Source organism: Gadus chalcogrammus, chromosome 15 (genome assembly GCF_026213295.1).
Source record: "Gadus chalcogrammus isolate NIFS_2021 chromosome 15, NIFS_Gcha_1.0, whole genome shotgun sequence".
In the NCBI taxonomy this organism is placed as follows: domain Eukaryota; kingdom Metazoa; phylum Chordata; class Actinopteri; order Gadiformes; family Gadidae; genus Gadus; species Gadus chalcogrammus.
The window spans coordinates 8,689,004-8,708,787 of NC_079426.1; the positions used below are offsets into that span (position 1 = coordinate 8,689,004).

Sequence of the window (19,784 nt, forward strand, 5' to 3'; positions counted from 1 at the left end):
CCCCCCCCCCCCCCCCCCACGAGACCCCATCAGAGTCCGCCCACCCCGCCCCATCTAACGCCAGCAACCGTCTCCAGGGTTACGCAGCATCCCGGAGAGCCACGGCGGGCCATGTAAGCCCCGCCCGGACCCCCAACCGGGGGCGGCGGGCTCTGCGCTGGCCCAGGCCCTGGGGGAGTTCCTTCTGCCCGGGGACCCCCCCGAGGGGGGCGGGGTCTGCGGGGGGGACGGCGACTCGCTGCACGACGGCTCGCTGTTGGACCGCTGCTCCTCCGGCTCCTCCTCCTCCTCCTCCATCGACATCGCCTTCGTCAGGTGTCCCCGCACCTCCTCGGCCCCCCGCCGGGCGCTGGCGGCCAACGTGCCCACACCCCGTGAGGCCTACGGGGGGAGCCGCCCCAGGGCCTCTCCCCGGGGCTGCGTGTCCCCAGACGAGGCCGTCCTGAGGCGGCACAGCCCCCAGCGCCCCCTGCAGGCCAGCCAGAGGAAGAGCAAGGTGAGGCCAGGATAGGATGCTCCGGGGAGGCGAGTGATAGTGGAGTGATATTCGAGTGGTAGTGGTGTGGTAGTGGAGTGGTAGTGGTGTGGTAGTGGAGTGGTAGTGGTGTGGTAGTGGAGTGGTAGTGGTGATAGTGCTGTGATAGTGTTGTGATAATGGAGTGATAGTGGTGTGATAGTGGAGTGATAGTGGTGTGGTAGTGGTGTGATAGCGGTGTGATAGTGGTGTGATAGCGGTGTGATAGTGGTGTGATAACGGTGTGATAGTGGTGTGATAGCGTTGTGATAGTGGTGTGATAACGGTGTGATAACGGTGTGATAGTGGAGTGATAGCGGTGTGATAATGGAGTGATAGTGGAGTGATAACGGTGTGATAGCGGTGTGATAGTGGAGTGATAGTGGAGTGATAGTGGAGTGATAACGGTGTGATAGCGGTGTGATAGTGGAGTGATAGTGGAGTGATAGCGGTGTGATAACGGTGTCTCCGTCAGTCTCTGAACGGCCTGCAGCTGGACAGCACGGTGAGCTGTGTGGACGCCGGTCCCGACCACGGCCACCGGAGGGCGCTGGAGAGACAGGGCAGCAGCAAGGGGTGTCCCACCCCAACACGCAGGGGCCCGGTCCACCTGGGGAGCAGCCCCCACTCCCTGGAGCCCGAACTACACATCAGCATCCCCCAGGTACATATACACCAATTACATCGTCTAGTATCATACATCTCCACGGCCAAGACCCCCAGACAGTCTGACCCCTGACCCCCAGGACCCCGCGGCCCAGGCGTGGGGGGAGGAGCCCCGGTGGAGAGGCGGGGCTGAGGAGATAAGCCACACCCCTCTGAGTGAGCGGGGAAGGAAGCAGGAGAAAGGAGGCTTCAGAAGCTCCTTCAAGAGGCTCTTCAAGAAGAGGTAGGAGATCCTCATGTGTTCATCAATACCATGATATGAACACATGAACCTCATGTATTCATATCAATATCATGATATAAACACAAGATCCTCATGTATTCATGCCATAAATACCATGAAATGAATGAGAGGCATGTCGGTCTGCCTGCCTGTCTGTCTGTTTCTCTGTCGGTCTGCCAATCGGTCTGTCTGCCTGCATGTTTGTCTATCTAACTGCCTATCTGTCTCTCTAGAAGTGCGGAGGAAAAGAAGGAGAAGAGTGAAACCAGCGATCAGGACCAGAGACCGGGACCCCTGGAGGCGGTCCGGGGTACTGCAGTGTGAACACACACACAGTTTTATTTCCTGTACCACCATCCTGTTAACTCCACTTTTCTATGCTATCAATGGTCTGTTTATACCGACCCCTGGTGGTTAGCCAGTGGAACACGGTACTGCGACTACAATCACTCTGCGTTCAACTCTTTTTGAATATCGTATGCTTTTAATCGGACTGTCTCTCTGCTCCGATCATTTCCAATTGTAAATAGCAGACTGAGGTCAGAATCCAGAGAGCGCTTCAACTCTGAACGAATGCTAAATACAACATCAAGTATACTTATTCAATATTTATGCTTATTATTGCAGGGAAAACCTTTCTTTGCCTATTCACAATAAATGATGACTTCTGTACCAAAGACTGTTTTATATGCAGAATAAACAATGACGTTGAGTTAACAGGAAGGTCGTCTGAGTAAGAAGGACGAGACTTGGTCTTAGTTTCCTCTTTAATGTGTTAGCGTTGCCGTCGGTTACACGTCCCAAACAAAATATAGGCAATTATACAATATGTAAAACCAACAGATTTTATTTTACACTATGTACAGATTAGAATGTGTGCATCGCAACATTAATACATCGGGAGAGCGTTATGACGTCATTAGAACACCGGAAGAGTGTTATGACATCATGAAAAGATCGGGAGAGTGTTATGACATGAAAACATCGGAGAGTTATGACATCATAAAAACATTGGATAGTGTTTTGAGGATAGAGCTGAGTAGTGCTGCGGTCTGTACTGTGGTTGTACTGCGGTCTGTACTGTAGTATTAACAGACGCAGGCTCTGGGGTTAAGCAAGGCAGAATGAGCACTTTGTCTAGCTCATTATCTGTTAATAAGCCATGTGACCCATTTGGCTCATTAATTGGTTAACGAGGCACTAGCGATGTGACCCACATGTTTAGTTAGCTGTTTAACGTTTAGCAGTAAACAAGCCTTGGAGGTCAAATGGCTAGTTACCTGGTTAACGAGCCATGTGGGTCCGATGACTAGTTACCTGGCTAACCAGCTAATAAGCCATGTGGGTCAGATGACTAGTTATCTGGTTAACCAACTACTACTACTGGTTGACTGGTCAGAGATGTGGAGACCATTTAGTCCAGGTCACACCTCCAGCAAAGAAAGGACGTCTAGTGACGGGAGTTTGTGTGATCGGGTACCAGACAGAGGGGGTGTTAAACCACAACCCCACGCTGACAGAGGGGGGGGGGGGGGGGGGAGGGGGGAAGGGGGTGTTAAACATGATCCCACACTGACAGTGGGGGGGTGGGTTTACACACGACCCCACGCTGACAGTGAATCACTACGTCCTCCACCTCAGTAGTGCGGAGTGTTGGTCCTCGACCCAACGTCCTTCTGGGGACAGAGGTCTGGTGTTCCACCTCTCAGGGGCGCCCCCAGCAGGCCAAGGGCAGACACACACCTTCCTCGTCCACACACACACACACAGCATCCTGTGCATACACACCTCTTCATATATTATATAGACAACATTTGCTCCTCACCACTTTACGTGTGACCAGCAGTCGTTCCAATGTCTTAAAAAAACATAAAATCTGACGCGAGGCGAAGTATTAAAATGGTGATTAAAAAATAAGTGTTGCTCATGATGATTCACATAAATACCCCCACACACACACACACACACACATATACACACACACACACACACATCCTCTGTCGGCCGCCATGACGCAAACCAGGAGGTAACAATGCCCACATATGGATTGACAACAGTGACGCATGCAAAGTGAAGATGACCAATCAGTGCTTACTTCCTGTTGGCCCAGCCAGACCATGAGCTGTACAACATCACTTCCTGTATGATGTCATCACGTTGCATCAGGTTCTTGAGCATCGCATCACATCACAGCCTAGCCGTTACCATGGCAAAGAGAAGCTCTGCCTGAATCCGGAAGTGATGGCCCCCCCGGTCGGTCCGTCTGTCTGTCTGTCTGCCTGTCTGTCTGTCCCCCTGTCTGTCTGTCAGCCTGTCTGTCTGCCTGTCAGCCTGTCTGTCTGCCTGTCAGCCTGTCTGTCTGCCTGTCAGCCTACCTGTCTGCCTGTCAGCCTACCTGTCTGCCTGTCAGCCTACCTGTCTGCCTGTCAGCCTACCTGTCTGCCTGTCAGCCTACCTGTCTGTCTGTCTGTCAGCGCTGGAGAGAAGGCGACTATCTCCAGAGTTACTTAGTGTTCCTTATCTGGTATCTATTCACATCCATTAAATAGGTCGGGTTAGCGCGGCGCGGCGGCTAGCAGGAGGCTCCGAGGGACCCACCGGTGGAGAGGAGGAGGAATGAAAGACGACCAGGGATCGTCTGTGGAGCGCAAGCAGTAGCAGTAATTGTATTAGCCGTAGCAGCGCTAGCGGTAGCCGTAGCAGAAATAGCTTTGATGGTGGACTTGGTTTCCCAGGATGCTTTGCAGGGTCGTAAAGCAGAGGATGATTTCCCAGGATGCCTTGCAGGAGGGTGGACTGAGTTCATCCTGCCTCGGACCGTCCGTTCACGCCGCCAGCTGCTCCTCAGGCCCCCGGGGGGGTTGTGTGTGTGTGTGAGAGAGTGTTTGTCTGTGAGTGTGTTAGTGTGTGTGTGCGTCAGTAGCTGTTCTCGTGGCCGGCAAGGATGTAGAGATTGCTGTGGGCCGTGGGGTTGTCTGTCGGCCGGCTCTCCAACACCACCACCCTACACACACACACACACACACACACACACACACACACACACACACACACACACACACACACACACACACACACACACACACACACACACACACACACACACACACACACACACACACACACACACAGGTTTACATCCCAGTGCTGCCCCCCAGCCTCCACCACCGACACTCAGAGGACAGACCTTCAACACCGTCAGAGAGCTTGTTCAGAGGAGAGGGAACCGGGAACAGAGAGGGAACAGAGAGGGAACAGAGGGGGAACAGAGGGGGAACAGAGGGGGAACAGAGGGGGAACAGAGAGGGAACAGAGAGGGAACAGAGGGGGAACAGAGGGGGAACAGAGAGGGACCAGAGAGGGAACAGAGAGGGACCAGAGAGGGACCAGATAGGGACCAGAGAGGGACCAGAGAGGGACCAGAGAGGGACCAGAGAGGGACCAGAGAGGGACCAGATAGGGACCAGATAGGGACCAGATAGGGAACAGAGAGGGACCAGATAGGGAACAGAGAGGGAACAGAGAGGGAACAGAGGGGGAACAGAGAGGGAACAGAGGGGGAACAGAGGGGGAACAGAGGGGGAACAGAGGGGGAACAGAGGGGGAACAGAGAGGGAACAGAGAGGGAACAGAGAGGGAACAGAGAGGGACCAGAGAGGGAACAGAGAGGGAACAGAGAGGGAACAGAGAGGGAACTGGAACCGGGAACAGGGAGGGAACCGGAACCGGGAACAGGGAGGGAACCGGAACCGGGAACAGGGAGGGAACAGAGAGGGAACCGGAACCAAGAACAGAGAGGGAACCGGAACCGGGAACAGAGAGGGAACCGGAACCAAGAACAGAGAGGGAACCGGAACCGGGAACAGAGAGGGAACCGGAACCGGGGACAGAGCGGGAACAGAGAGGGAACCGGGACCAAGAACAGAGAGGGAACCGGAACCGGGAACAGAGAGGGTACCGGGGGTACAGAGAGGGTACCGGGGGTACAGAGAGGGTAGAGGGGGTACCTGGCCCGTGCGCTGTGCTCCCCCGGCTCTGGGTTGCGCCATTCCAGGCTTCTTCAAACCATCACACACAAACCGCCGTTATGAGGGTGTATACGGATATATATATATATATAAATGAGAGAGAGAGAGAAAGAGAGCGAGAGCGAGAGAGAATATGTGGTAGTGTTTGTGTATAGTGTGTGATACTGTGGATAGTAGTGTGTGTGGATAGTGGGCATGTGCTGTAGTATGTGTGTATGGTAGCGTGTACGTGTGGTAGTGTGTGTGTATAGTGTGGTAGTGTGTGTATGTAAAGTGTGGAGGGGGGCTCTCACCTGTCTGAGCCCAACAGTCTGAAGATGCGCGTGCTGTCAGAGATCTCCTGGGTGATCTGAGGAGAACACAGTCAGTGTAGCAACGATAAGCTGAGCAATGCCCCGCCCCCTACAGGCCGCCGCCGGTACCTCATTGGTCTTGAAGCTCCGCCCCTGCATGCCGTGTCTCCAGAAGGCCAGCACACTGTCCTGTAAACACACTGAGGACACAACAGAGAGTAAACACACTGTCCTGTAAACACACTGAGGACACAACAGAGAGTAAACACACTGTCCTGTAAACACACTGAGGAAACAACAGAGAGTAAACACACAGTCCTGTAAACACACTGTCCTGTAAACACACTGAGGACACAACAGAGAGTAAACACACTGTCCTGTAAACACACTGAGGAAACAAGAAAGAGTAAACACACTGTCCTGTAAACACACTGAGGAAACAACAGAGAGTAAACACACAGTCCTGTAAACACACTGTCCTGTAAACACACTGAGGAAACAACAGAGAGTAAACACACTGAGGAAACAACAGAGAGTAAACACACAGTCCTGTAAACACACTGTCCTGTAAACACACTGTCCTGTAAACACACTGAGGACACAACAGAGAGTAAACACACTGTCCTGTAAACACACTGAGGAAACAACAAAGAGTAAACACACAGAGGACAAAACAGGAGTCAACACACTGTCCTGTAAACACACTGGTGTTGGTTGTTTAGGATGGTGGTAGGTGTAGGTTGGTTGTAGTTTTCGTACCTATGGCTTCGATCTGGAAGTTGAAGGTGAGCTCTGCTGAGAGCTTCCTGCTGGACTTCAGCCTCCCTTGAAGATTCACGATCTTAATACAGCCTGAGAGAGAGAGACAGAGACAGACAGAGACAGAGACGGAGAGAGAGCGAGAGAGAGACAGAGACAGAGACAGAGACAGATACAGAGAGAGAGAGACAGAGACAGAGAGATTATTAAACAACATACCAAGCACAAGAAGTGTGTGTGTTTGTGTGTACCTGTAGCAGCAGGGTGTACAGTGTGTATGTGTGTGTGTGTGTGTGTGTGTGTGTGTGTGTGTGTGTGTGTCTCTCTCTCTCTCTCTTACGGTCCAGGCAGACTAGGATGGTGTCTCTCTCCAGCTGCGTGACGTGGATTACGCAGGACTGGGGCGTGTCTGCCGAGGGGGAGTAGAGGGAGAGGGGGGGGGGAGGAGGAGAGGGGGAGTAGGGGGAGGAGGGGGGGGGGGGAGGAGAGGGAGAGGAGGAGAGGGAGAGGAGGGGGGGGGGGAGGAGAGGGGGAGTAGGAGAGGGGGAGTAGGAGAGGGAGAGGGGAGAGGGGAGGGAGAGGAGAGGGGGAGAGGAGAGGAGGGGGAGAGGGGGGGAGTAGGAGAGGGAGAGGAGGGGGAGAGAGAAGGTTTAGTTCCACGTTCAGGATGACGCTGACGGCCAAGAGGGTCAACCTGCTCCCTTTGTTGCCATGGTAATGAGAAGGCTGGGCGGGCCCCCAGGTCCAGGGGTCTCACCGGACTCTGTGAACCAGGAGGCGGTGGCGTTGGGGTTGACGGTTCCGAAGCGGACCACCTGGCCCACCTCGGTGCCCTTGCTGACGGCCACACAGACCAGGGGGTAGGTGTGCTCCGGGACCACCAGCATGTCGAACACCTCCAGGGGGCAGGGCAGGGGGAAGTCCATGTTCTGGGGCGGTACAGGGGGCTTTTACTTTGAAGGCCTTTACTATTAGTACTAATACATTATCAGTCAAATGATGTTATAACCATTATTACTATAAATATGTTAGTTATTATTACATTATTATCATTACATTAACATTTCAATGATATTATAATCCTTATTACATTATTATCTTCACATTATCATGATTACCTTATTATGAACACATGATCCTAAAGATTACCTTATATGAACACATGATCATTATGATTACCTTATTCGGTACGCATTAATAATAATAATAATAATAATAATAATAATAATAATTTGAACCTTGATCAGCATGAACTTCTGCATGGAGTCGACCCACTCGAACAGAACGATGCTGGACTGGAACGCCCCGCACAGGTACTTATGGCCGGTGTAGGGGTTACGCACTACAGAGACACGCACACGCACACACAGTAGAGGATATAGTAAATAAAGAATGAATATAGCATATCTACAGTATGTATACTGTCTACAGGGTGAGAGCGGCCCACTCACCCACGCAGCACTTCTGGCAGCCTTTAGTGTCTGGAATCTTATTGGTCACCGCAAACTTCCTGTTCAACACACCGTGGATAGAGAAAAAAGGTTAACAATGAATCCTAGCCTAGGGTAGCAGTGTATACGTACAGTATAGCATGGCATATGGCTATGCATAGCCTTGTGTAGCAGGGCTATGTGTAGCTTAGCAGTGCTATGCCTAGCATATGGCATAGCCTAGTTTAGCTGTGCTATGTGCAGCATGAGATAGCCTAGTGGAGCAGGGCTGTGTAGCGTAGCATAGCACTGCTACTCATAGCCTAGGGTGGCAGGTTAGCTGTGCTGCAGTCACCTGGGGATCATCTTGTCGGGCAGCCTGTGCGTAGGGATGGCCACTGGGAGCTTCTGCATGTGGCGGGCGTGGTCGAAGAGACCGGGTAGGCTGTGGGAGTACAGCTGGGACGCCTTCCCTGGAGAAACAGGGTTAGCATGTACAGGGTTAGCATGTAGAGCTAGACACAGAGGGTTAGCATGTAGTGCTAGACACAGAGGGTAAGCATGTAGAGGGTTAGCATGTAGCGCTAGACACAGAGGGTTACCATGTAGCGCTGGACACATAGGCTTACCATGTAGCGCTAGACACAGAGGGTTAGCATGTAGCGCTAGACACAGAGGGTTAGCATGTAGCGCTAGACACAGAGGGTTAGCATGTAGCGCTATACACAGAGGGTTAGCATGTAGTGCTAGACACAGAGGGTTAGCATGTAGCGCTAGACACAGAGGGTTAGCATGTAGCGCTAGACACAGAGGGTTAGCATGTAGCGCTAGACACAGAGGGTTAGCATGTAGCGCTAGACACAGAGGGTTAGCTTGTAGCGCTAGACACAGAGGGTTAGCATGTAGTGCTAGACACAGAGGGTTAGCATGTTGCGCTAGACACAGAGGGTTAGCATGTAGGGCTAGAAAGAATGTTAGCATGTAGCGCTAGACAGAGGGTTAGCATGTAGCACTAGACAGTCTTACCAGAGATGGAGAGCAGGCTGCTGTTCATGACGTAGAGCCACGTACATCTCCTGGGGAACAACTGAGACAACAACACCACGTTACCATGGTGACCCCGACTCCTCCCACCACGTCAACATGGTGACCCCCGACTCCTCCCACCACGTCACCATGGTGACCATCGACTCCTCCCACCACGTCACCATGGTGACCACCATCTCCACGTGAACACCATCTCTGTATTCAGGCTAATGGCAGTTGTTGTTATGTGAGCGTAGCAGCGAACATAATGATGTCTCAGGGTGGCAGCTATTGTAGCATAGCTTCTCTATAGAGTATGATGATTTGCTAGCGCTGTGGCTAACGTAGCATACCTGCTCCATGGATGTTTCATGCAGCTCGTTGAGGTTGAGGGTGTAGATGCCCTCCTCCGCCCCGAATATCAAATACTGGTCTGTAACACACACAAAATAACGTTCTATCGGGGACCAGGGACATATGAACGAATGACGTCGGCCCAGAGAGCGTCTGATTAGCTACCTCTAGTGTCAGGGTTGATCCAGGAAGTTGCACAGTGGATCTTCAGAGGACAGCCGTTAAACACCTTAGAGAAACACGCCCCCATCTGAGGACGGACACACACACACACACACACACACACACACACACACACACACACACACACACACACACACACACACACACACACACACACACACACACACACACACACACACACACACACACACACACACACAGTAAGGCTAGCAGTCTAGAGATCCTAATATTCCTAGAGGGCAGATAGTGATCATAACATGTTATTAATAAGTTATGATCGGTTAATAATAATGGACTTACATGAACTTTGGGTGTTGGAGGGAGGCCGTTGCTGATCGGCTTCTGAAACCAAAACACATTCAATAAGGTTCACTCACTACCACCATGAGCTCCTTCCGTCGCAAAGTGAGGGTTCACTGTGATTGGTGGGTCACCTCCCATAGCCCCGCCCACTTTCTGTGTTTGTGAGAATCTCACGAGTCAGCTCGGAGCAACCGATTGGCTCAGGTCAAGCCACTATATAACAATGATTCTATAAAACCTGGGCCGAGGTCTGAGTTGGTTCACCAGAATGGGACTAGTGCTGGTTCAGCAGACCTGTGCCGTGTTCCACTATCCATACTCCCATGAGTACACTTAAACGTAGTACACTATCCGCACTCACTAAGTGCGCTTATTCTCAGATGTCAGTAGGTGCGTTTCCATCTCAAATTTGATGCGAATCTTTAGAAAGTTTGCAAAAAAGTAATTTGAATTAGGTGCGTTTCTATCAAGTGGTTGGAGCGGAATAGGGTGATGACGTTACATGTTGATGTCGGCAGGGTTGCTATGGCCGGTCGTTATGCGGAAATCGGAAAGACTGTCAGTCCTGTGTGTTCAAAGTTCGCTACGTAACAGCTGATTCGAAAAATGTATTTCCATCTCTCATTTTGCGAATTTACTCTGTTTCGCATTTCTCAAAAACCACCTCGAGCGAGCGGATAAACTTTTTTGATAATTAGAGGACTTTGACGCAAATTTTGGTGTTTCCATCACCGTTTACTGATTCGATACTTCAAAATTCGCATTAAATTAAGGGGATGGAAACGCACCTAGTGTTGTTCCATATCGAGTACTCCGTGGTGCACTAACTGGAAACTACGATCACGACTGTCCCCGTGGCTCCTCCCCCGCAATAAACATCCTGCTTTGAACGGTGAACTCTTTACGCCTAGCAACTATAAAAAGCTATAAAAGCTATAAAAACTACAAAATGACTCTATTAATGTAGTAGGCTATGTGGAAAATGCGCCGACTTTGGCTCCGCCCTATTCCGCTACGTAGCTAAGATGGCTGCCGTTGAGTACGAAAAGTGTCCATCGGACCGATGGACACTTCGCGATTTGACCGTTTTGAGTACAGCATCCGGGTCCTTTCAGTGCACTTATTTTTGCCCGATCTATATTGGAACGCCCTACGTACTCTACCTAAGGCTAGTGAGTAGGGATAGTATGGATGTAGTACGGATAGTATGGATATAGTACGGATAGTATGGGTATTGGAACACAGCACTGGACTACTGCGGTTTAGGTCTGCGTCTAGACCTGGACCAGGTGGTGGTCTGGGTCTAGACCTGGACCAGGTGGTGGGGGGTGTGGTCTGGGTCTAGACCTGGACCAGGTGGCGGGGGGTGTGGTCTGGGTCTAGACCTGGACCAGGTGGTGGTCTGGGTCTAGACCAGGACCAGGTGGTGGTCTGGGTCTAGACCAGGACCAGGTGGTGGTCTGGGTTTAGACCTGGACCAGGTGGTGGTCTGGGTCTGGACCTGGACCAGGTGGTGGTCTTGGTCTGGACCTGGACCAGGTGGTGGTCTGGGTCTAGAACTGGACCAGGGGGTGTTGTGTGGGTCGTACCGGGGTGTCCTTCTTGTCCTTGCGGGCCGGTACGCTGGGGGGCATGGTGGACTGTCTCTCCGACGGACCCTCTCTCTCTCCGTTTTGGGAGGAGCTCAGAGCGTTACCTGGGGGGGTTCAGAACAGAGACAGGTCATTAAGGAGCAGGTAGGGGCTAGACAGTACAGACAGGTCATTATGGAGCAGGTAGGGGTTAGACAGTACAGACAGGTCATTAAGGAGCAGGTAGGGGCTAGACAGTACAGACAGGTCATTAAGGAGCAGGTAGGGGTTAGACAGTACAGAGACAGGTCATTAAGGAGCAGGTAGGGGTTAGACAGTAGAGAGAAAGGTCATTCATGTGCTGGTAGGGGATAGACAGTACAGACAGGTCATTAAGGAGCAGGTAGGGGTTAGACAGTAGAGAGAAAGGTCATTCATGTGCTGGTAGGGGATAGACAGTACAGAGAAAGGTCATTCATGTGCTGGTAGGGGATAGACAGTACAGACAGGTCATTAAGGAGCAGGTAGGGGTTAGACAGTACAGACAGGTCACTAAGGAGCTGGTAGGGGTTAGACAGTAGAGAGACAGGTCATTAAGGAGCAGGTAGGGGTTAGACAGTAGAGAGACAGATCATTAAGGAGCAGGTAGGGGGTTGGACAGTAGAGAGACAGGTCATTAAGGAGCAGGTAGGGGTTAGACAGTAGTGAGACAGGTCATTCAGGAGCAGGTAGGGGTTAGACAGTAGAGAGACAGGTCATTAATGTGCAGGAAGGGGTTAGACAGTACAGAGAAAGGTCATTCATGTGCTGGTAGGGGATAGACAGTAGACATGTCATTAATGTGCAGGTAGGGGGTAGACATTTAGCTTAGTGAAGCAGACAGGTAGGCTGAGGATAGCTGTGTGATGAGTCCACTGCTATTCGTTTCTACATAACTACTGCCCGTGTTGGGCCCCACTGGCATCTCATGGAGGATCAGCCTGATATCGCTAAGGTCATAAGGTCATTGCCAAGATAAGCTACCAGCTCAGCTACAAGCTATGCCACAAGCTCAGCTACAAGCTATGCCACAATCTCAGCTACAAGCTATGCTACAAGAACATCCATAAGCTAAGCTACCAGGTCGGACAAACAGACAGTGTCCACTCTGATACACTGCAGCTAGCTTCAGTGTTTATCGTGGAGGACCACTCCCCTCCAACCGCTATGCCCCACCCTGACCAGCTCAGGCGACCAATGATACGGCCGGAATCCCCGGATTGGACGTTACAGAGCTAACTAGCGTGCTAACAGGTCCTCCGTGTGCAGACACCCGGTGCCCCAGGCTGCTAAACGTTGATGTGAAGATATGAACATAAACATAAACCAGACAACATGAACAGATGGGCGGGACTGAGGAAAGAGGTGGACCAATCAGAGGCTGGGGTTAATGGGACTATGGAAGAGACGAAAGGGATCTGGGGGTCTAAACTACCAATCAGCTGCTCTTACTCTCGTCCTTCTCCTCCTCCTGCACCTCCTTCACCTCCTGCAGCACCTCCCAGGCCTCTTCCAGCTCCTCCTCAGTATGAGGGGCGTGGAGCCACTCCCAGAAATGTCTAAAACTCCCATCATCCCCCGGGGCGCTGAGGTCGCCGGCCACGCCCTCCGCGCTGTCGTTACCTAGGCTACTGCGGCGGTGGGGGGGCAGCCGGGGGGGCGGGGGCCGCGGGGGGACGTTGGATGGCTTGGCCGGGCTGGAGCTCAGCGGGATTGGACAGCGCTTGATGGTGCCGCCCCCTCCGCTGTCGTCCTCGCTGTGTGATTGGCTGTCGTCGAGCTTCTGCAGCGGCTGTGGTGGCGGCTGGGAGACGGACTTGGGCTGAGGATCAGAGGAGCTCTGTTACCAGCAGACCTCACCCAACACTCACTGGTTAGTCACTGTAAACACCTAACTACTCACTAGTGAGTCACTGTAAACACCTTACTACTGAGTCACTGTAAACACCCAAGTACTCACTAGTGAGTCACTGTAAACACCTTACTACTGAGTCCCTGTAAACACCTAACTACTCACTAGTGAGTCACTGTAAACACCTTACTACTCACTAGTGAGTCACTGTAAACACCTAACTACTCCCTAGTTAGTCACTGTAACATCATCCTATTCACTAGTTAGTCTCTGTAAACACCTAATTACTCACTAGGTAGTCACTGTAAACACCTAACTACTCACTAGTTAGTCACTGTAAGCACCTAACTTCTCACTAGTTAGTCACTGTAAACACCTAACTTCTCAACAAACCCCCCCCCCCCCCTTCTGGGAGTGTAACTCGACCCCAACATGCTCATACATGCCCGGTGTCATCAGTCAATCACAGGCTTGGGCTGCAGTGACAGCAGGTGACCAGAGGGGGCTCTGGTGCTGCCCTCTGATTTAAACCAACAGACCAAGTCAGGCGGTGCCTCATTGGCTGTTCCTACCTTGGGAGGCAGTGGGGGCGGGACCTTGGGCCTCATGATGGTGCTTGATTTGCTGAAAGAAGAGAAGAGGGAGGCGTTTCACAGTTGACGGACAGGCTGGGATGCTTTGACTGTATAAAGGAGATGAGACCACTGTATGTTTGGGCTCTCTTGATTGGATGGATGTAAACTAGCAGTTAATCACATGGTAGTAACTAACACATGAGGGTTAGTTGATCCCCCAGACGGCCCAGAGTCCAGGCGTCCACACACACTGGTCAGGAGGACAGACGGCTCTCTGTTCACCACTTCCTGTCAACATGCTGTGACCTCATCCCTGGAGACCGGCCAGTGGGTGTGGAAGCCCTTATACGGGCGTCAGAAGGATGACTGACACACAAAAGGACCAATGGAAGTAGCATGGGCAGCCAATCAAAGTGAAGCCTACAGAAGCCGGAAGACAAAGCCCATAAATAATCCTGTATTCAAGATGTTAATAACAATGGAACCATTAACACCAGCTGTGTTACTGGTTCCTTATCCCATAGAGACCAGTGGGTTGCTCTGGTCCTAGAAGCACACACAAGCTAGAAGCATGAGCGCACACACACCCACAACCAGACACAAACACACGCACAGAGTGGAGATACAGATATCAGGTTCCTGACTACCTGTCTGTCTCTGTTGGTCTACTGTCTCTCTACCCATCTCTAAAGCAGGCTACACACCGGCGCCGCATTGCGCAGTTTACGCGCGTTAAGTTCCGCCCCTAGCACCAATAGGAAGCAGCGCTGCAGCACCGTTGTGATTATGTTTTGAAAGCAGCTGATCAACAAACATAGCCGTATAGGCTACCATAAACGTTATACCAGTTGTTTTATGACAACATATATGGCCCTGATGCCCATGATCCTCTGTTTGTGCTTACAATGATAGTCACATTAATTAATAGTTACTTTATGTACTGTCGGGCACTATGTTTAAGGTTTAGTCACTTTACACACTTTATTTACTGTCATTGCTCATTCTTTTCGCATTGTGGAATCATTCATCTAGTGCATCCACAATCTCCGTATGCACAGGACCGTGTATCAGGCCGGGATGTACCAAACAGCTTTAAAAATGTTCAAGGGCGGCGACGCTAGAGAATAGGACAGTGGCGTGAGGGACAGCGGGACGGTGCGCCTACGAGCGCTGGCGCGCGTCTAGCCGGTGCCGGCGTGGCCTAGTGCTTCCCAAATAATGGGGGCGTCCTTTTTGACGCGCTGCTTCGACGCCGGTGTGTGTTGGGCTCAAGCCTGTCTCTCCCTGTGTTTGTTAACCTCTCTCTACCAGACTGTGTCTCTCTCTACCCGTCTGTCTCCCCCTCTATCAGTCTGTCACTCGCATCTACATCTTCCTCTCTCTACCTTTCCGTCTGTCTGCCACCTGTCCATCTACCTATCCGTTTCTCCAGATGGTGCAGCAGTAGCCAGACCCTCAGTGACGTCATCAGCCTCTGTCCCTGCGGTTGGCTACTGGCACTACCGTGTTAGCATCAAGGATAGCATTCACACAGCGAGTCGACACACGCCCAGAAATACACACGCACGCACGCGCACACACACACACACACACACACACACACACACACACACACACACACACACACACACACACACACACACACACACACACACACACACACACACACACACACACACACACACACACACACACACACACACACAAACACGCACACGATGCATGAGGTGCGATGGTGTCTTCTGCATGGAGATGTGTGGATGAAACTGTGAGGGGCATCATCTTCCTCCTGCGCCTCCTCCTGCTCCCCCCCCTGGAAACGGGGTTCCAGGGGGGGGAGCAGGAGGGGGGAGATGCAGGGGAGATGGGGGGAGGCGGGCGGGGGATTCTTTTTGAGACTTGGGAGGGACTTACTGGGTGTGAGTTTCATCATCATCAGCACCATCATCATCCTCATCATCATCATCCCCTAAGTGTGCCATGTGACCCCTGGGGGAGGGACGGGAGGGAGAGACAGCAGGACGGAGGGGGGAGAGAGAAAGGGAGGAGGGAGAGAGAGGGAGGAGGTTGACAAAGGGAGGAGGGAGAGATAGGAGGGAGGAGGAGAAGGGAGAGAATTCGAGAGGGAAGAGGGAGGGATGGAGGTAGGAAGGAGGAAGGAGAGAGGGCATAGGAGGAGAGGGAGGAATGAGGAGGAAAGAGGGAGGAGGAAGAACTCAGTAAAGCCAGAATCATTTTCTCTCCCTCCAGACACTATACTGGACTTCAAACCGAGCCTCCATATCACCCCTAGTGTTTATAATATCACGCCTAGTGTTTATAATACCCCTCCTAGTGTTTATAATATCACGCCTAGTGTTTATAATATCCCGCCTAGTGTTTACAATATCACTCCTAGTTTTTTATAATATCCCTCCTAGTTTTTTATAATATCATGCCTAGTGTATATAATACCCCTCCTAGTGTTTATAATATCACTCATACATTTTACAATATCACTCCATGTTTATAATATCACTCCTTATGTTTAAAATATCACTCCTGGTTTTAAGAGATTCACCCCTGGCTGCTTTCTAAATATTGGACACCCATCTGGGACACCCAGACCCATCGTAGGGCGGAGGAGATAATCACCCTGGCCCTGAAATCTAGAATTATACCTACAAGTTCAAATCACACTTTATAAATCACAAATTAAATCATTGATTAGGATTCACTGAGGAGGAGATGCTACGTAGAAACAGAGCCCTCATGCACATGTGTGTGTATGTGTGTGTGTGTGTGTGTGTGTATGTGTGTGCCATGCAGCAGCAAAGCATCGCCAGCAGCAGCAGTAGAAGAAGAAGCATGTTAATCACGCGTGATTGGCTGGTTATAAGCTGCCGCTATCATGATTGGCTGATGATTGGTCGTTAGAGCATCAGGGAGTGGGCGGGGCTGACTCACCTATGCTGTAGCTCCTCCTCAACAGACTTCAGAAGGCTCCTGGTTGAGGGAGAGAGAGAGACAGGTGAAGAGAGGTCAGTAACCAAGTCATTGGGTTATAACCAAGTGATAGAGATGGTGATTAACTAGTTAAGTGATAGAAATAGAGATGGAGACAGAGATGGAGATAGAGATAGTAATATAGATGGAGATGATAGAGATAGAGAGAATAATATAGATGGAGATGGTAGAGCTAGAGATAGAAATATAGATGAGATGGTAGAGAGAAAGTAAGGGAGATGGTAGAGATATAGTTGGTAATGGATATGGTAGAGATAGATAGTGATGGAGATGGTAGAGATAGAGATAGATAGTAATATAGATGGAGATGGTAGAAATAGAGCTAGATAATAATAGAGATGGAAGTTATAGAGATAGCGATAGTAATAGATGGTACACATAGAGATGGAGGGAGAAAGAGACTGACTTGTTCCCGCTGAGCAGACTTGGCGACTCGTGGCCGTACTCTGACCTCAGGTCCTGAGGAGATAAAAACACACTTTTTACTAAAACTCTCATTTTAGAATAGAATCGCACTTTAGAAACGGATTTTCAAATAAGTAACATTGAATAAGTTATGTTTATAAGTATTGATAGATAATTATGTTTAATAACTTATTTAATTACTAATGTTCAACAACAATGAGCGCCTGTGTGACAACAAACTAACACAGAGCCAGCCAGCTACACACAATACCGTCTGGGAGAGATAGCACAACACACACATGCAAACGCTCACATAACATACACACACACACACACACACACACACACACACACACACAGGCAACACACAGACAGTGAGGTTTGGTTCAGAGGTTAAGACAGCGAGATGCAGAGGAATGATGCAGAGAGTAGGAGGAGAATCATCACTATCATCTAACCCAGTTACATAGAAGAGATAGTAGTGCCGTCCAACCCAGTGACATAGAAGAGACAGTATCAGTAGTCCTATCCAAACCAGTCACATAGAGGAGATAGTATTAGTAGTACAATCCAACCCAGTGACATAGAAGAGATAGTATAAGTATTCCTATCCAACCCAGTCACATAGAGGAGATAGTAATAACGTCCAACCCAGTTACATAGAAGAGATAGTGTCAGTAGTACTATCCAACCCAGTGACATAGAAGAGATAGTGTCAGTAGGACTGTCTAACCCAGTGACATAGAAGAGATAGTATCAGTAGTACTATCCAACCCAGTGACATAGAAGAGATAGTGTCAGTAGGACTGTCCAACCCAGTGACATAGAAGAGATAGTAGTCTCAATAGTCCCATCATAAGTAGCCAATGGTTTCGTCACCACCTGACAAAAGTTGTGTGTTTGTCAGGTGGTGAGGTTGTGCGGTTTGTGTGGTCGCGTCGTTAATAGGTTGTGTAGCTTGTAGAGGGAGGATGAAGTAAATAACAAGTGATGAGGGACAGGAGAACTGTGTAGTGGGTGGCATTGTGTAGCAGTGTGCTAACACAGCTACACTGCCAGTAGTAGGAGAACCATTCCAGTATGTGAGCCAGCAGTCATCAATGACCACAGACCAACGTACCAGTCCTAACCAGTTGGAACCAGTGGTAATCAGCTCCTCCACTCTTAATGACTTTAAACCAGCCTAAAGTTGTCATAACCAGTTTAAGGTGGTCTGAACCAGTTGAAACCAGTCAAAAGGAGTTAGAACCGTTACTAGTTTAAAGCAGTCTTACGGTGTCATAATCACTTCTAACTGGACCTAAACCATGTTAGCTCATCATAACCAGATGTAATGAGTCATAAGCAGTTTCAACTCGACATTACCGCTGGTTAGCAGTTTCTTAGCAAACATAGCCAATGATAATCACACTTTACCAGTTTAAACCAGTCCAAACCGGTCATCCCCAAGTGAGAGGCTTAACTGAGTAGGGAAACCAACAAAACACTAAAGACGTGTGGTGAAAAATGAAGGGGTGAACAGCATGAGGGGGATGGGACCATGAAGATGTGAACAGCCTGAGGGTGACCATGTAGGGGTGAACAGCCTGAGGTTGAGGTGAAGATGAAGGGGTGAGGGGACCATGAAGGGATGAACAGCCTGAGGGTGAGGGGACCATGAAGGGGTGAGGTGACCATGAAGGGATGAACAGCCTGAGGGTGAGCAAGGCTGATGGATGGACCCAGAAGGAGAGAATGATAAAGAGTCATAGAGAGGAGAAAGAAAAATGAGACAAAACAGAAGAAGAAGGAGCAGGTGAAGTAGAGACAGGAGAGACAGCCGACTGACAGACTCACGGACAGAGAGAGAGAGGTAGAGAGAGGTAGAGTAGTACCAGGTTAGGTCTTGCAGTATAGTAGAGCTCCTCAAAACAGTCCAGATAAGGCTCTGAGGCTTGCTGGTCAGTAGGACAGAACAAGAGACAACAAGTTAGTACAGCTCGCCGCTAACTGCTAGCAGCTAACAGCTAACAGGTAGCAGACACCTGCGGACAGATAGCAGCTTCCTGCCACCAGCAAGCAGATACTTGCCAACAGATAGCATCTACCTTCACAGCTAAACTGCTCCCAGATATCAGCTTCCTACTTACACCCACCTGCTCCTAGCCCACTGATCCCAAATAAGACAATCAGAGTTAGCAGCTAACTGCCCACCTGCTTTCGGCTAACAGCTAGCAACCACCTGGCAACCCCTCCTTACTATGACCCAACCTCTGCCTGCTAGTGAGGATGGGCTGAAAGCTCTAGACAAGGTGATGAGGAGAGAAGATGACCGCTATCTGATAGCTAGATCAACAGAATGGACAGATTTATAGCTAGCTATCTGTACAGCAGCCTATAAATAATATATTAACTATAATAATAATAATATAAATATTTCCACTAGATATGGAGGATTTGAGGGAAGATGATTCAGAGGAACTGATGAGACATAACGCTGAACAGACAGAGATACAGAGAGAGAGAGATACAGAGAGAGAGAGAGAGAGAGAGAGAGAGAGAGAGAGAGAGAGAGAGA

At 50.3% G+C, this 19,784-nt stretch overlaps 2 protein-coding genes across 7 annotated transcripts in view; one reads left to right on the forward strand and one right to left on the reverse strand.

Moving 5' to 3' along the window:
• Positions 1–2,105, forward strand: part of arhgef33 (Rho guanine nucleotide exchange factor (GEF) 33) — a 2,236-nt gene extending 131 nt beyond the window's left edge. Inside the window, exons 2-5 of the mRNA XM_056609930.1 lie at positions 78–496; positions 990–1,178; positions 1,261–1,403; positions 1,637–2,105. Of these exons, the coding sequence (XP_056465905.1) occupies positions 78–496; positions 990–1,178; positions 1,261–1,403; positions 1,637–1,727 (842 nt within the window). The 3' untranslated portion in view covers positions 1,728–2,105. The remainder of the gene's footprint in view (positions 1–77; positions 497–989; positions 1,179–1,260; positions 1,404–1,636) is intronic.
• An 851-nt stretch (positions 2,106–2,956) lies between these two features.
• Positions 2,957–19,784, reverse strand: part of LOC130404208 (mitogen-activated protein kinase kinase kinase kinase 3-like) — a 28,893-nt gene continuing 12,065 nt past the window's right edge. For 2 of the 6 annotated variants that reach the window (XM_056608857.1, XM_056608853.1), the window contains 21 exons: positions 19,102–19,164; positions 17,229–17,281; positions 16,763–16,801; positions 15,731–15,805; positions 13,814–13,865; positions 12,842–13,211; positions 11,369–11,475; positions 9,777–9,818; positions 9,459–9,543; positions 9,293–9,372; positions 8,940–9,000; positions 8,269–8,386; positions 7,935–7,993; positions 7,722–7,825; positions 7,241–7,412; positions 6,824–6,892; positions 6,484–6,576; positions 5,854–5,924; positions 5,725–5,780; positions 5,411–5,461; positions 2,957–4,407 (listed from right to left, as the gene is read on the reverse strand). In XM_056608857.1, the coding sequence (XP_056464832.1) occupies positions 4,320–4,407; positions 5,411–5,461; positions 5,725–5,780; positions 5,854–5,924; positions 6,484–6,576; positions 6,824–6,892; positions 7,241–7,412; positions 7,722–7,825; positions 7,935–7,993; positions 8,269–8,386; positions 8,940–9,000; positions 9,293–9,372; positions 9,459–9,543; positions 9,777–9,818; positions 11,369–11,475; positions 12,842–13,211; positions 13,814–13,865; positions 15,731–15,805; positions 16,763–16,801; positions 17,229–17,281; positions 19,102–19,164 (1,908 nt within the window). In that variant the 3' untranslated portion in view covers positions 2,957–4,319. The remainder of the gene's footprint in view (positions 4,408–5,410; positions 5,462–5,724; positions 5,781–5,853; positions 5,925–6,483; positions 6,577–6,823; positions 6,893–7,240; positions 7,413–7,721; positions 7,826–7,934; positions 7,994–8,268; positions 8,387–8,939; positions 9,001–9,292; positions 9,373–9,458; positions 9,544–9,776; positions 9,819–11,368; positions 11,476–12,841; positions 13,212–13,813; positions 13,866–15,730; positions 15,806–16,762; positions 16,802–17,228; positions 17,282–19,101; positions 19,165–19,784) is intronic. The other 4 variants (XM_056608859.1, XM_056608855.1, XM_056608854.1 and 1 more) reach the window with 3 other exon arrangements.